Consider the following 15,408-nt stretch of genomic DNA (forward strand, 5'->3'; position numbering starts at 1 on the left):
AGGCTGGCCAGCTTCCTCAGGGCCACACTGACCCTGTGTGGGGCGAAGCCTTTGTGCAGGGAGGGCAGGGCTCTTCCAGCAGCCTGGACCACTGGCAGAGCATCCCTTTCTTGGGGCAGACTTCATCCATGTTGACATGAGCTGCAGCTGTGACCTGGTGGCTCTGAAGCCTTTGTGCCCGTCAGAAGCCATCCTTTTGCAGGGTTTATGTTTGGGCATAGCTGGGGGAGCGATGTGGGTCCCCCTCCTGCTGACTCTGGGATGAAACGTCCCAGAGGGCCTGGCCGATGTGATGGTTGCACCCTCTCCTCCCATGGCCTCGACTCCGTGAGCGTCTCCTCGCCAGTGTTTCTCACACTGTTCTTTGCAGGCTGTGGAGGAAGCCCATTTCTGCACCTCTCTCTCCACCTCTCTCTCTCTCTCTCTCTCTGTTTCTCTCTCCTCTCAGCAGTTTGAGTTTCCCTCCTTCCCGTCAGACTGTGTCCGGGTGCTTGTTTTGTCCGTGTCGGGTCTGTCGTAACCGTGGAGGTGTCCGATATAGAGCTGCCGTGAGCTCTGGGGTGTCTGGAGCCACTGAGCAGCAGCAGCCATGAGGGGACAGGTCCCGGGGCATCCGTGGGCAACCATGGGGCCACTGCTCTTCCTCCAGCCCTGACGGCTGAGGAGGAGCCTCTTGGGGCAGTGGGGGGGGAGTCTCACTCTCTTCCCACCCCTCTCCAAAACTTTCAGCTGACTCGGGTCTCCCTGGTGCAGACCTTCAGCTGGACTAGACCAATTTTAGCAACTGAAAGCCTGGCTGTCTCGGGTCCTACAAACGTGATGGATGTCTCAGGGCTGGGATTCAAGGAGCTGGCTCATTCCTCTTCAATCTCCATTCAAATTTCTAACTGTCCCCTTCCATCTCACCCCCTCAGTCGCTCCCCTGGCAAATGATTCCTGCTGAGCTGCCCAGAGGGCACCGCAGAGGTAGCATTGGGAGGGAGTGGGGATGCTCAGCAGGGGACCGGTGGGACCGGAGCCTCTCTGGGGTCAGCCCAAAGTGCTCCCCATCTGCTGCAGCATGTAAAGCAGCCTGCAGTGGGGGCCAGATGAGACCTGCCTCCACCCCAAAGCCTGGCCAGAGGGTTTCTTGCAGTGCTGCCTTAGAGGTGTGGTCGGTGGCAGTGTCAGCTGTGAGGATCCTTTATCCGTGGGTCTGGGGTAGATGGCAGAAAACTGCCCCATAGAGAGGTGGCAGGGCCCCAGGACACGGGATTTCCATGTGCTCGGATGTGTGTGTCATCGGGAATGGTTCTTGTTCTGGGTTTTCTCTTTCTCTCCCACCACCATCTTTCTCAGTGGTGTCCTACAGGTTTTCCTGGTCTCTCTGCTATTCACACGTGGTGTCTTATTTTGCCCTGGACTGTAGCTAAAACTCAGGATGGTGTGGCCTTAGAGATCCAGCCCCTGAAGAGCCAGGAAGGGGTGGAAAATGAGGAGAAGGAGAAGAAGAAGGTGAAGGTGCCCAAGAAGGAGAAGTCTGTGCTGCAAGGGAAGCTCACGCGCCTGGCAGTCCAGATTGGGAAGGCGGGTGAGTGGTGGTGGCCTGGCGCGTGCCAGAGCCCTCGCTGCAGGTGGCACAGGGAGAAGGGGTTGTCCCCTTCCCCTGCGTCCCCTCACCTGCCGCTCTGCCTCTTCTTTCCCCAGGGCTGATCATGTCAGCCATCACGGTCATCATCTTGGTGCTCTACTTTGTGATCGACACGTTTGGGGTGCAGAGGCGGTCCTGGCTGGCGGAGTGCACCCCCATTTACATCCAGTACTTCGTCAAGTTCTTCATCATCGGTGTCACAGTGTTGGTGGTGGCTGTGCCTGAAGGGCTCCCGCTGGCAGTCACCATCTCCCTGGCTTACTCCGTGAAGGTGAGACCGTGATGCAGTGAGGTCACTGGGGGCATGATGAGGAAAGTCAGGCTTTTGGCTCTGACCTTCCTGGTCATGGTGCCTGTTGCAGAAAATGATGAAGGACAACAACCTTGTGAGACACTTGGATGCGTGTGAGACCATGGGCAATGCCACTGCCATCTGCTCGGACAAGACGGGCACACTCACCATGAACCGCATGACTGTGGTGCAGGCCTACGTGGGGGACACCCACTACCGTCAGATCCCTGACCCTGAAGCCATCCTGCCCAAGATCCTGGACCTCATAGTCAATGGTGTTGCCATCAATTCAGCCTACACGTCCAAGATCCTGGTGAGTTGAAGAACCACAACCTCATGTCCTCTGGCCTTCCCACCACTGGCCACCTCTGCAGCTCCTGTCCTACCGTTTTCAGGTTTGACATTGCTTTTCCTTTTCCTTTCTCCTTTCCAGCCACCTGAGAAGGAAGGAGGGCTACCCCGGCAAGTGGGGAACAAGACTGAGTGCGCCCTGCTGGGTTTTGTGCTGGACCTGAAGCAGGATTACCAGGCCGTGCGGAATGAAGTGCCGGAGGAGAAGCTCTACAAGGTCTACACCTTCAACTCTGTCCGCAAGTCCATGAGCACGGTGCTGAAGAACGGCAACGGCGGCTTCCGCATGTACAGCAAGGGAGCCTCTGAGATCATCCTCCGCAAGTAACCGTCCTCCTTTGCTACGCTGGTCCTCTCCCCGTCCCGTGGTCTTTAGGCTCTCGATGCACCATGGAGCTGTTTTGCGGGGCTGCAGGGTGAAGGGGTGTGCAGCTGCTGTGGAGTGGGGAGGTGGGTGTCGGGAGGTGCTGCTGTGGAGAGTGTTGAACTCTTAAAAGTGGCTTTGGTAAAGCTGTAGGGAGCTGTGGGTAGGTGGGATGCCCCTGGTTGGTAGATGGGGAACGTGGGTGACAGGGGGAGCAGATTGCTGAGCCAGCAGTGTGTGCCACCGCTGGTATCCCTCACCCTCCATCCTGGTCCTGCATTAGGTGCACCAAGATCCTGGACAAGAACGGAGACCCCCGGGTGTTCAAGGTGAAGGACCGGGATGAGATGGTGAAGAAGGTGATAGAGCCCATGGCCTGCCACGGACTGCGGACCATCTGCCTGGCTTTCCGTGACTTCCCTGCTGATGCTGAGCCAGACTGGGACAGTGAGAACGAGATCCTGTCTGACCTGACCTGCATCGCTGTGGTTGGGATAGAGGACCCTGTGCGGCCAGAGGTACTGAACCCCAGCTCTGCCCTGGCTGTCCTCCACCCCAGCCCCATGCCTGCGCCAGGAGCCCCTTTCCCCGCTGCTCAGGACCACGAGCCCCTTACGAAAGCTCAAGCAGCCCCTCTGCATCCATCCCCAGAGTGCCCCATGCTACCAGCTCCTTGCTGCAGGCGGTTCTATCCCATACCTGGACAAAATGCCCTGGTAGCAGGGTGTTTCCACCCAGACTTTCCCCCACCAGCTGCTACCAGGGGTCTGTGCACCAGCCTGGCTGGTTCCACTCGCAGTTGAGAGGTGTATGGAGACACCACCTAAGGGTGATGGAGGAGTGCTGGAGAGGGCCAGGGCTGATCTAGTTGGTTCCTGCCCTGCAGCTTGCTGTCCCCCTCTGCCACGGGGGTGCTGGGCAGGCAGCTGGGCTAATGCAATCAGCCCTCTGATACCTGCCTCTTGATTACATTTTGGAGCTTGCCCCTGTGCTCCTGCCATGCTTACATATTTCCTGATTAGATGTTCAAGTATCTGGGTCTGGGAATTGCATTACAGATGCCCCGTCTGCACCAGCTCTGGAGGCCGTTAATTCAATTTGCTAATTTCTCACTAATATCCTCTTCCCCCACCGCTCCATAATAGGTAAACCCATTAGTGCAGCAACGTGCCGCCGGGGTGGCGCGGGGGGAGCAGACAAAATGCCCACGTTTTGATGGATTGCCTGGCCATGCCTCGGCGCCCAGCACTGCGGCGTGATGGGGAGGAGGAGGCGGTGATGTTGCCTTCCCCTTGGGGCAGGGGCTGGAATATCTCACGCTGTCTGTGCCGGAGGAACCACTCTGGACACAACACACACGAGTCTGGCTGGAGCTGCGGTGGGCACAGGAGGCTGCAGTGGAGCAGCATCCGGCCGTGGCAGTGAGCATAGACAGGCATCCTCTCTGGTCCCTGGTAGCCCCCCCACCCTGTACCCCAAAGGATAAAGGGCTGAGCAGGTGCTGGAGGGGGAGTTTTCAGTTCAGTATCTCATCCCCAGCGTGAGTACTGAGCTGAGCTGTGGGTGGATGCAGGTTCCTGACCCCACTGGAGCCCTTTCCGGATCCTTTTAGGGAGGATGGAGAGGAGCTGCCTGGCTCCCAAGATACCCAGTGCAAACCCAAGCACTCTGCCTGTCTGCCCCCCACACTCTGTCCTTGTCCCCCAGGTGCCAGATGCCATCCTGAAGTGCCAGCGTGCGGGAATCACTGTCCGGATGGTGACAGGGGACAACATCAACACCGCCCGTGCCATTGCCACCAAGTGTGGCATCCTGCTGCCGGGGGAGGACTTCTTGTGCCTGGAGGGGAAGGAGTTCAACCGGCTCATCCGAAATGAGAAGGGAGAGGTGGGAGAGCAGCCCTGGGTCCTGCTGTGCAGTGGGTGTGGGTGGCCACCTCAGTGGGTGCTGAATCCTGCTGGGTTTTCCTCCTCTTGGATACACGTAGCTGGTCCCTTTGCTTGCTGGGACCCTCAGCCAGTGCAGCCGCAGGGGTGTCCAGGTGCTTGGAGGTCCTGTTGGGGTGCGCTCTCCGGTGGGGAAGAAGGTTTCTGGGGGTTCTCTTCCCTCTCTCACCTGTGTCTTGTCCTACAGGTAGAACAGGAGCAGCTGGATAAGATCTGGCCCAAGCTGCGTGTGCTGGCCCGCTCCTCCCCGACGGATAAGCACACACTTGTGAAAGGTGAGCACCGGCCAAGTCCCCCAGCTGCTGCCTCTCACCAAAGCAACTCATCCTGCTCTGCCAGGGTGCTTTTGCAGTCTAATTTGTGCTAAGAGCCTACCCTTGGGGCTTATTTCCTCTGAGCTGCTTGTCTCCATTTCAGGAATTATCGACAGCACCGTTGGTGACCAGAGGCAGGTGGTGGCCGTGACCGGGGATGGGACCAACGATGGCCCAGCTTTGAAGAAAGCCGATGTTGGGTTTGCCATGGTACGGCTGGGTGGTGGGTTTTCCCCAGGGGCAGCTTTCGCTCTCTGGGGTGAGAAACTAATGGCATGCTTGGTCATTCTCAACACTGAAATTATTTCTGGTTCTTTGAAACTCTTTTCCAAATCTACAGGATGTCTTAAAAAGAAACGTTCTTTGGAGGTTTGGTTTGATTCTCGTGAACTTTGTAGGACTGTTAGCAAAAGATTTGATGGGAAGCAATCATCTGAGAGCCTGGCTTAGGGCTGGGCTCCTCCATCCCGTGTGGAAGGGACCGTGTCAAGCTGAAGGTGACACAGTGCTTGCAGAGCACCCAGAGCAGGGACCTGCTTGGCCCCAGTTTCTGAGCTGTGATGTCCAGGAGAGCCGTGGGAGCCCAGTAACTCAGCATGACTTGGTTTATCCCAGCAGTTCACCCAGGCCTGTAAAGGGCAGCCCAGGCTCCAAGCACGGTGCTGGCACTGACTTGGGGAGTTTGTTTATGGTGAAGAACTCTGATCTCCTGGTTTGCTTCTTTTCGTTGCCCTGTCTAAAAGAAGCAAGGAAATAAACCTGTCAGTTTTAACGGGTTTCCTGTGAATTGTTTAAGTTTGTGTGTGTGGGCAGGAGCCAGCTCCTGGGTAGAGCCTTATGAGGGAGCTTTGAGCAAATGAGAAATTTCTTGGGAGGAGATGTTTTTGGGAAGGTGTTAAATATCCAAGTGCAATTCTGGAGCCTTTAGGATGAAGAGCAGGAGGCAGTCTGTTTTCTCTTGGGGACCATACAGTGGGGCTCTCTGCCCCCTGTGCAGGATCAGACCCTGGCCAGGCACTGGGGTTTGCTGGGGGCTGCGTACCAGGGCTGCGCATCCCTTGGGTACCCAGGGAGTGGGGAGCAAACAGCACATGGATAGCTCCGTCCAGCTGCCTCTGAAGTTCATCCCCTGGGGTTTCCCACCTGAGACCAGTCTTGCAGATCTCAAGAGAGCTCCTGGAAAGCACCAGGGAACTAGCTGGTTAAGGGCATCACTTCGGTGCCTCGAATCGCTGCAAAGCGAGCGCCTCTGTGTGCCAGCAGTGAGAAACGCAGTGAGCCCGGCTTCTGTAGAGCCAGCTGGCCTTCGGAGATGCTGCAGGTGACTTTGGGGAGGCTGTGGGCAGCCTAGCTCGCTGCGGGGCTGCCGTCCACCCCGCACTGGACAGAAGGCACTGGCATTTCAGGCTGCTGAGCAATCTCTCATTTGGGGATCACAACCCTCACAGCAAAGATGCCCAGCCAGGGCTGCCCGTGTTCCCTGGCGTGAGGAGGAAGCCATGCTTGTAAGCTGTTACCCAGCTTTGCTGTGGTGGCCCTGTCTGGGCTATGCACGGCGACAGGCTGAAAAGCTGCGCTGACTCAGAGCCCCGCTCTGGAGCTGAGCCGGTGTCTGTCTTTGAAGGCATCGCTGCTTTGGAGCCTCCGCTCTTGGGTGTGTTGGCACAGCCGCAGCAGGACTCACTGTCAAACACAGGACTGGCACCAGCTCCTCTGGCTCTGGTGGATTTTTTTTCTCGGGGCTCGTTCTGGGAAGAAGCAGAGCTGGGCAGATAGTGAGCGTGGAGCTTGCTCCATGACTCACCCCATCGCTTTCTCCCTTGTCCTTAAGGGCATTGCAGGCACGGATGTGGCAAAGGAGGCTTCGGACATCATCCTGACGGATGACAACTTCACCAGCATCGTCAAGGCGGTGATGTGGGGACGTAATGTCTATGACAGCATCTCCAAGTTCCTGCAGTTCCAGCTGACTGTTAACATCGTGGCTGTCATCGTGGCCTTCACGGGTGCCTGCATCACGCAGGTACGGGGCCGCTGGGCATGGCAGGAGAGCAGAGGCTCCTGCAAAACAAGAAGTGAAAAGAGGGTGGTTTCGGTGGTGTGACGTGTTGTGTCCCCTCTCTCTGCAGGACTCTCCCCTGAAGGCTGTCCAGATGCTGTGGGTGAACCTGATCATGGACACCTTTGCCTCTTTAGCCCTGGCCACGGAGCCCCCGTCCGAGTCCCTGCTGCTGCGCAAGCCGTACGGCCGCAACAAGCCACTCATCTCCCGCACCATGATGAAGAACATCCTGGGGCACGCGGTGTACCAGCTAACAATCATTTTCACGCTGCTTTTTGCGGGTGAGCTTTGAGACACCAAGAAATAGTGTGGGAAGAGGAAAGGGGCAGAGTCCCAGCCCTGCCTCACCAAGCCACCTTTCCTCACCAGTGTGGGCGACCCTTGTCCTCAGCTGTCACTCAGTAACCTCATGTTGGCCGGGACAGCCCATTTAATAATGGATGGGAAGTGGAGGGATGATAAGGAGAGGATGTTTAACTCTAGAGCTCGCCGTGTGCAGAGAGTTTTAGCCAGGGAAGCAGCTTTTCAATGTTTTTTAAGGAAATAAGGGTTCAGTGGGGCTAGTGGCGGGGATTCCAGCTGGGCAAAGGGATCTTCAGCAAGAACCTGGGATCCTAATTCCACCTTCACCAGCACAGAGCAGAAGAAGCAGGATCTCATCTTCTCTTCTCTGCCCTTCCCCATCCCCTCCCCAAACCCCCTTGTCTGCTCAGGGGAGAAGTTTTTTGACATCGACAGTGGCCGGAACGCCCCACTCCACTCCCCACCCACCGAACACTACACCATCGTCTTCAACACCTTTGTCATGATGCAGTTGTTCAACGAGATCAATGCACGCAAGATCCATGGGGAGAGGAATGTCTTTGAATCAATCTACCGTAACCCTATCTTCTGCACAGTGGTGCTGGGGACGTTCGCAGCTCAGGTGAAGCTGTGGGAGCTGCATGGGAATATGATAGTGGGGCTGGGAGGGGACCATGCCACAGGCAGGACCTGTGTCTGCTGCAGTCACTGGCCACAGCGCTCTTCTGTCCCCTTATTCTTCAGCAGCTTCTTGGTGACATAAAACCTGAATATTGGGGTCTAGGGTGTGTTGGGAGGTGTCAGGGCTGGCCAGGTGGCATGCCTCTGATGTCCTGTTACTAGCCTAGAAGTGATGTCCTTGCTGCTCTTGTGATCCCAGCGAGGGGGGGAAAGATGTAGGGGACCTTTTCACCCCATGACTATGCTGTACAGCCCTTGGCACTCCCCAGTGCGTGACTTGTTCTCTCCTGTGCTGTAGATCATCATTGTGGAGTTTGGTGGGAAGCCGTTCAGCTGCTCTGGGCTCACCCTGAGCCAGTGGTTCTGGTGTATTTTTATCGGAGTGGGAGAGCTCCTCTGGGGCCAGGTAAGAGCCAGTCTGAGAAACATACCACGTGCCTCCGTGCCACGGCATGCTTGCAGCCCAGCTCACCTTTCCCTTCCCCCTGCCTCGCTGCCCTTTTTCTCCCCACTATTTATTCAAGGCATCTTTGGAAGAGGGTGATGCTCCATCCCAGTACTATACCGGCAGTGAGGAGAGGAGGTTGCTAATTTACTCCTTGTTCCCACCCTGCTTGCAGTGGGGCACATCCAGCGGTGGCATGTCTGCACTGCATCCTGGCATCTCTCGGCTGAGTCCTGGCAGCACACTGCTCCCCCTGGGTTGAGGCTGCCCATGGTGGGCTCCATGCTGCCATAGCCTCCAGGCTAAGGAGCTGCTCTCTCCCTGTCTCTCCCCAGCTGATCTGCACTGTCCCAACCAGCCACCTGAAGTTCTTGAAGGAAGCTGGGCATGGCATCACCAAGGAGGAGATTCCAGAGGAGGAGCTGCCTGAAGATGTGGATGAGATTGACCATGCTGAAATGGAGCTGCGGCGTGGGCAGATCTTGTGGTTCAGGGGTCTCAACAGGATACAGACGCAGGTACTGTGGGGCAGCGGGTGCTGTGGGGCTCTTCCTTCTCTCTCTTTCTTTCTTTTTCTTTCTCTCCAGGGGCTCTGTCTGGAAAGAGGTAACGGCTGCTGCTTGAAGGATGCCATCACCTCCGGGGCTAGACTTCTCCCACCGCCTGTGCCTTTCTGGGTCTGCCCTGGTTGGGGAACCAGGACAGCCTGGCTTTTGGGACAGCTCGGGGTGGGGGGGAGGCACGGGTCTGTTCTGCTGCAGAGGACGGTGTCCTGCAGCCTGAGGCCAGGCTGGTCTGCAGGAGGCTGGATGTACTGCTGATGGGCACCTCGTGCAGCAGAGGGGGGTGCTCAGAAGCTGCAGGGTGGCCACGGAGCCACCCGGGCTCTTAGAGTTGTGCAGTGAGTGGGTCAGCATTGAAACTGCTCTTGGTCGCTGCTGGGATGCTGCTTCCAGCGGGGAACGTGCCCAGGAGGGACCTGCCTGTACGAGACCCTCTCCAGTCTCACTCCTCTGCTGCTTTCTGTCCTTCCCAATGGCTCTTTGGCCAAGGGCTCTTGTCACCCTTCCCTGCCAGCTCTCTGGGCTCCTCGCCTGGAGCTTTTGGCCCCACAGCACAGAAGGAGAGGAGACTCTATCTGTTAATATGGGTTTTATATCAGCTGTTTCTCCCTGACTCAGTTTTTCCTGAAAGGGTGGGGTTTTTTCCCCAGACTGCTGGCTGGGCAGGGCAGGGAGCATTCCCTGCAGCAAAGTCAGTGTCCCTCATCTTTCCTCAAAACCTGGGCAGAGCTGCCCTGTGGAGGAAGGCTGTAGATCCCCAGTGGCCCCTGGCACGCAGGGCTGCTGTGTTACCAAAGGGCCGGAGGAAGAGGAACGAAAGGTAAATACAAATAACCAGAACAGCCCAGGCGCAGGGACTGGAGCGAGCACAGCAGCTGCGTCGTGCCATGTTAACTTTGCTTCTCCTCTGTGAGATGTTGCCTTGGTGGTTTCAAGGTGAGGTTCAGCCTTGATTCCCTGCCCCTCGTGAGTGGTGAGGGGCAGCTGGGCTCTTTGGGGGGCCCAGGGCAGTGCTGGTCGCTGGCACTGCAGGGGGCTGAGCTGTTGGCTCGTTCTGGTTCGTTCACATGAAAGATGTGCTGGGAGCACTGGGCTGTTTCGGAAGCAGTCCAGATGTGTCGGAGGCCTGGTAGATATGAACGGCTGCAATACCGGCAGCCAGATGTGCCGCTGGGGCTGAGCCTGGAGCCTCTGAGGTATCTGCCAGCAGCTGTGGTGGGCCTGGGCTGAAACAAGCTCTGGCTCTTGCAATGTGAAAAGAGCTCCTGGATGCTGGCACATCCTGGAGTCTCTTTAGCAACTCCTTTCCTGGCTGTGGTGCATTGTGCAGAGCAGCCAGCAGGTCCAACCGGAGCGTCTTGGGGCTTCTATCCTGATTCAGTGTGTCTTAAGTGGGAGCACACGGGTTTTCCCCATGGGCCAGCACTGGGGAAAAGAGGGTCCCTCTATGGAGGGAGATCCGACTGGGTAAGGAGCGAAGCATGTGTAAAATACCTCCATGGTGAGCTAGAGCTGCACGTGGGTCTGGAGGAGGTGTCCCTTCCCCAGAAGCGGTGCAGGCAAGCTGGGGTGGTGCAGGGCTGTGTGCTCTGCCAAGCGGGCTGGCTGGCACAGGGCTGGGGACAGTCCAGCTGCAAAGTGTCTGGGAAGCCACGGTGGCACCTGGATGTTGCTTGGTCCCTCTGGCCTCAGCGTGCATCCACAGAGCAACTGTGGCCTGCCACCAAGGGTGCCTCATTGCTGCATCCCTGCCCACCCCTACCAGCTCTGCTTCCGAGTCCTGTGCAGAGCCATGAGCCAGGGGGAGAGGCTGAAACATCTTCCAGCATGGCCAGCTACTGTGGGAGCTGCGGGCACATGGTGTGTCCCAGGATTTGGCCCCTCAGTTGTACATCCCATGGGGCTGAGGGACCAGAAACGCTTTCCCAGTGCAGTTTTCTGGACCACCAGCTGCCAGCTCGCACCTCTGCCCACCCTCTCTCTTTCTGTGCTCCTCCTGCAGATTGTCAGGATAACCCAAGGTGTTTCCTCTGTCGCTCCCTCCCACCACAGTCTCTTTCTCGGTGGTGGGATAAACACTGCCCCTCTCATGCCTGCGAGAGCGGGGTGGAGGCTGGAAGCCGACCTCTCCTCTGCTCCCAGAAACACCAGCCAAACGTGGTGTGGGTTTACGGGGGCGGGGGGGCTTTCTCCTCCGTCCTCCTTCCTTCCTTCCTCTCCCTGCTCCCCTCCATCCCCAACCCCTCTCCCTGTCTCTGGCCAGGGCGATGCTATCTCACTCTCTGGTTCTTTGCAGATGGACGTAGTTTACACATTCCAGACCGGCGCCTCCTCTTTGCAGGGAGCCCTCAGGAGACAGCCTTCCATCGTGAGCCAGCACCACGATGTAAAAAATGTTTCTAGCCCAACCCATGTAGCTCTTTCCTCCGTCAATTCCACTCCCACCACTTCTGCTGTTGCTGCTGCTGCTGCATCTCCTCCTGCGGGCAGTGAGTGATAGTCTATTACAATGCATGACTTCTAATAACCACAGAGAGCACCTGCACCAACCTAACCCAGCCTGTTCTCTCTCCCTCTAAACCTTGACTCACACACTGATTTCCGAAATGAAGGATGGGGCGGGAGAACGTTTAAAATATTAGGTTTTATGCTGTTGCCTCTTGTAACAAGTTTACGATACTTTCTGGTCCTTCTCCCCACCATTCCTTGTTGCTTCCTCAGTTTTTTTTTACCTCTTCTCCTCCTTTGCAGGACTGACGTATGAGTCCACCCTCTGAGGGGTGCAAAAATTGGCGGTTCTTGTTAAAAGAACTGTGTGTTCATGAGCAACTAAAAGCATTGCTGTGAAAAGGGCACAGCGCGCCCAAAAGCTGCCGTTTCCTTCCACTGTGGCTCTGCCCAGCCCCAGGAGGGCAGGGATGGGCAGAGGCATTGCTTTACCAAAGCTGTAAATCTGTTTGGAGGCAGAGTGGCTGCTCAGATCTTCCCACAACAGTTAGTGTGCCATTGGGATCGGCTGAGCCACGGTAACGGGCTGCCTGTATGCTCTGTGCCTCTTGCACGCCTGTGAGAAGGGGTGTTTGCTTCTGCCTTGGTTGGGAGGCTGGAGAGGGTGTGAGAGCAGCCGGTTACTGGGGCTCAGCTGGCCGGTGGTGACGCAGCGGAGCTGCTCGGAGCCACTCACCTGCAGCTCAGCCTGTCGGGAAGCCAGCAGCCTCCCCTGTCCTGCCTGTGAACTTGCATGCCGTGCGAGACAAAGCTGAGTGAGCCCACGCACGTAAGCGTGCCCTTTGCTGCCCTGGAGCTCTGCGGGGATGGCACAAGGCTCCGCTGGTCCCCCCTCAAAAGCCAGAGCATTGCTGCCCGTTGCAGCAGCTCGGCAGCTCCCAGCTTGTTCTGCACACGCTGGTTCTCAGTGTCTGCAGGAACACGCAACTCCCTGCATGCAAACGGAGATGGAGACCGTGGCCCTGCTGAACATCAGTGGCAAAGCTGGATCCTGGATCTGGCTGTGGGTTTCCAGAGCCCTCTCTGATGCAGTGCCCCTCTCCGTGTTCATTGTGAGCTGTGTTCAGAGCCTTGTGAGCACGTAAGCGTGAATTCTCTCTGCAGGGCTGTGCCAGGCTATGAGTAGGTAGTGTATCTTTCCCGGATAATTGGCTTTTTTATTGCACAGTCATTTTCCGTGTTCTCCTCATATTAAAGAAATACCCTTGGTGACTTTCTGAATAGCTTTCAGTCTCCACTGTTTATGCACTGTGGGAGAGAAGAGAGAATATCTGATAATTTTGTTTTCTCTCTATTTAGCTGACACTGATGCTTGAATTTTGTTTTGTTTAACCCCAGTGATTCTGAAGCAGCGCAGCTGCCTTCTGTTCCCGACTGCATCTGTGCACCACCAAGACTTTCTAATCAGAAGAAAACCTGCTTAGAGGGGTCTCAGGGTAGTGGGCTTGGGTTGTCAAGACCAAAAAGCAGGGGCTTTTTTTGCAGTCTGTGGATTAATGTTCTCCCCGATTTGCAGCAAGGGGATAGATAACTTGGATAGCTTGTGCCCTTCCAGGCAGCAAACAACTTTACCAGAAGCTAACCCAGGTCACTAAGTCTTCCCTCTGTTTTCTGCCTAGATTTCTCTGTTTCCGTCTGCTGCTTCCCTTCCCTCTCTCTCTCTCTCTCTCAAAGCTCCACTTCCCTCCATACAGATTAATGGTGTCCCTCTGTCTTCCACTGCACTTCTGTGGGATGAGTTCTCCAGGGCTGGACCTTGGCAGCCCCGGCTGCTGTGCCCCTGTTGGGGTGGTGGAGGAAAGGGAGGTCTCAGGAATGACCCTCCGGAGATGGTTTGCAGAGCTAAACTGGTTTCCCTTGGGGGTTTTGCCCCGGTTTGAGTGAGCTGGGCGATGCAAGCCCTGGGGTCAGTGATGGAGGTGATGCTGGCTTCATGCAGAAGGTGTAAATTCCACCTCCGTGGGAGCAGTGGTGTTTGCCCAGCACATTGTGGTGCTGCAGCGATGGTGTGAAATGAGAATAAATTCCAAGCTTGGAGGTTATGCAGGTTATGAAGGTTTCAGGTGGAGAGGAAGCAGGAGCCTGACCATGGGCAGGGGGGAGGTGGGTTTTCAGCTTGGTCAGGGAGGATTTAATTTTTGTTTGCACTGCCTGGCTCATTCAAAACACATTTCCTTGCTGTTAAGTTCCTTTGACAAGGGAACAGCTGAATTAATTTCACAGCAGTTGCTGACAGAGGTGGTTAAATCAAAGTAAGAAAATCTGAGGAAAACCAGCAGAAGCTTAGTGATGGAGCTGGAGGCAGTGATGTGGTTAGATAGTCTGGACTCAGCAATGCTTGAGGTGGTGGGGCAGGGAGGGCTTCTGTGAAGCTACTCCTACCTCTGAGCTTGTACTAAACTGACCACCTGGTTGCCTGGGCAATCACCTAGGTTCTCGTTAGCTTGTCCAAGTTGATTACAGTTGGTTTATTTGGTTTTATGAACTGCATTTTAGGGGTCGGTGTTTTTGTCAGTGCTTGCAGTTGTTGTTCTCAAGATGCTGATGGTGACATTATCAGTCTTGGTAGAAGGTGGCCGGCTTGGTGGTCTCCCTTGTCCTGTGCATTCACACTAAACACTGAATTTATCCAGGATCTTACTGTGGTCACTAGTGCAGCAAACACAGCTCTGAATTTCTGTTCCCAGCTACATAAACTTTCCATTTTTGCAGGCCAGCTGGTGCTCCAGCATCATGGGGGGGTACTTGGCCCACGCTCATCTTCTCATGAGTGTCTGTCATCCAGCTCGCGTGTGTGTGCCGGTCCGTGTGTGCATGCAAGAGCTGGCTTGTTTGTTTCTAGCTGGGATGTGCTGAGCCTGTGCCAGGGGGATGCCACATTGCTGCCCTATGTGGTGTAGCACCATCTTTCTGAGCCAGATGGAGAGCGGACTCAGAAGGGCATCCCTCACGAGAGGGAAACCCTGGAACATCTTGCAGGTAAAATCTCCAGGGTTCCAGGCATGAAACTCTTCTTTGAGTAACTTGTCTGGTTGTGTGAGTGCTGTTTGTGCTGAGACCAAAGATCTCTAGGAGGCTCTCACTGGCTGTGCTGGTTGGCGACTTCCCTCCTAGCCTGTCCATGTACCAGACCGAGGTGGACAGTTTAACCTGGCTCATCTCACCAGGAACAGGGGTATCGTCTCCATTCACCCACCAGATCTGCAGTCCATTCGCAAAGAAGTGGCAGAACACACACCTATCTTTATTCGCCTCATCAGCTTGCAAGGGGATTATCCACATCATTCTCCCTCCAGCAGCTCTGCATTCTCTCCACTCCCTCAGCCGGCAGCTGAATGGTGGGGAGGCTCTCCAGGGTGTAGCATAGGGATGCTATGGAGGAGCACCCCTTTGGTGGGATCTGTGGCTCTCCTCCCCTTCTTGCCCCAGCTTCAGTCCACAGGGATGCCATGGGAGGTGGGGACTGGGTTCCTCAGGTATTGGGAGCAGGTGAAGGTAGCTTGTGAGTAGCAATGCTGCTTCCACAGGGCAGGAGACAGAGCAGGACAACTGGCAGTGTTTGGGGGAGGTGTTACTGACTTCCCTGCTGCACCCACCATTGCTGAACAGTCTCACAGTGGTCTGGAGGTATTTGCTTTGGAGAGAGGGTGAGCAGATCTGGTCCCAGACGAACCCTGCTTAACAGAGCAAAGACTTCTGTTGCTTTCATAAAGCACCCACGAGCTTGTGCAAGATGCTTGGTCCCTGCTGACAACTTCTGTCGGTAGCTTCCCCCTCTATAAAGGGAAGAGACGGCCCAGTTCCCAGGTGGCTGGGAAGGTGCCACAAGCCAGGAGGGTGCTGGTTGTGACCTGCTGCAGCAGGATGGGGGGATCTCTAGAAGGAGGCAACTTGCTGGCTCTGGCCCGCAAGAGTCAGCGGGGAGAGCATCACTGTAAGACAGCAGAGC

The 15,408-nt window shown here is 56.1% G+C and overlaps 1 protein-coding gene across 6 annotated transcripts in view; it reads left to right on the plus strand.

Moving 5' to 3' along the window:
• ATP2B4 (ATPase plasma membrane Ca2+ transporting 4) overlaps positions 1–15,408 on the plus strand; it is a 51,788-nt gene that overhangs the window by 31,272 nt on the left and 5,108 nt on the right. For 3 of the 6 annotated variants that reach the window (XM_056361569.1, XM_056361571.1, XM_056361572.1), the window contains exons 8-20: positions 1,409–1,570; positions 1,687–1,901; positions 1,993–2,235; positions 2,356–2,597; positions 2,921–3,155; positions 4,345–4,524; positions 4,771–4,858; positions 5,001–5,107; positions 6,729–6,920; positions 7,027–7,240; positions 7,673–7,884; positions 8,242–8,349; positions 8,724–8,906. In XM_056361569.1, coding sequence (XP_056217544.1) covers positions 1,409–1,570; positions 1,687–1,901; positions 1,993–2,235; positions 2,356–2,597; positions 2,921–3,155; positions 4,345–4,524; positions 4,771–4,858; positions 5,001–5,107; positions 6,729–6,920; positions 7,027–7,240; positions 7,673–7,884; positions 8,242–8,349; positions 8,724–8,906 — 2,381 coding nt within the window. Of the gene's footprint in view, positions 1–1,408; positions 1,571–1,686; positions 1,902–1,992; positions 2,236–2,355; positions 2,598–2,920; positions 3,156–4,344; positions 4,525–4,770; positions 4,859–5,000; positions 5,108–6,728; positions 6,921–7,026; positions 7,241–7,672; positions 7,885–8,241; positions 8,350–8,723; positions 8,907–11,247; positions 11,449–15,408 lie in introns of those variants that run through there. The other 3 variants (XM_056361573.1, XM_056361575.1, XM_056361574.1) reach the window with 3 other exon arrangements.

The sequence above is a fragment of the Falco biarmicus genome, chromosome 16 (assembly GCF_023638135.1).
Source record: "Falco biarmicus isolate bFalBia1 chromosome 16, bFalBia1.pri, whole genome shotgun sequence".
NCBI classification, from domain to species: domain Eukaryota; kingdom Metazoa; phylum Chordata; class Aves; order Falconiformes; family Falconidae; genus Falco; species Falco biarmicus.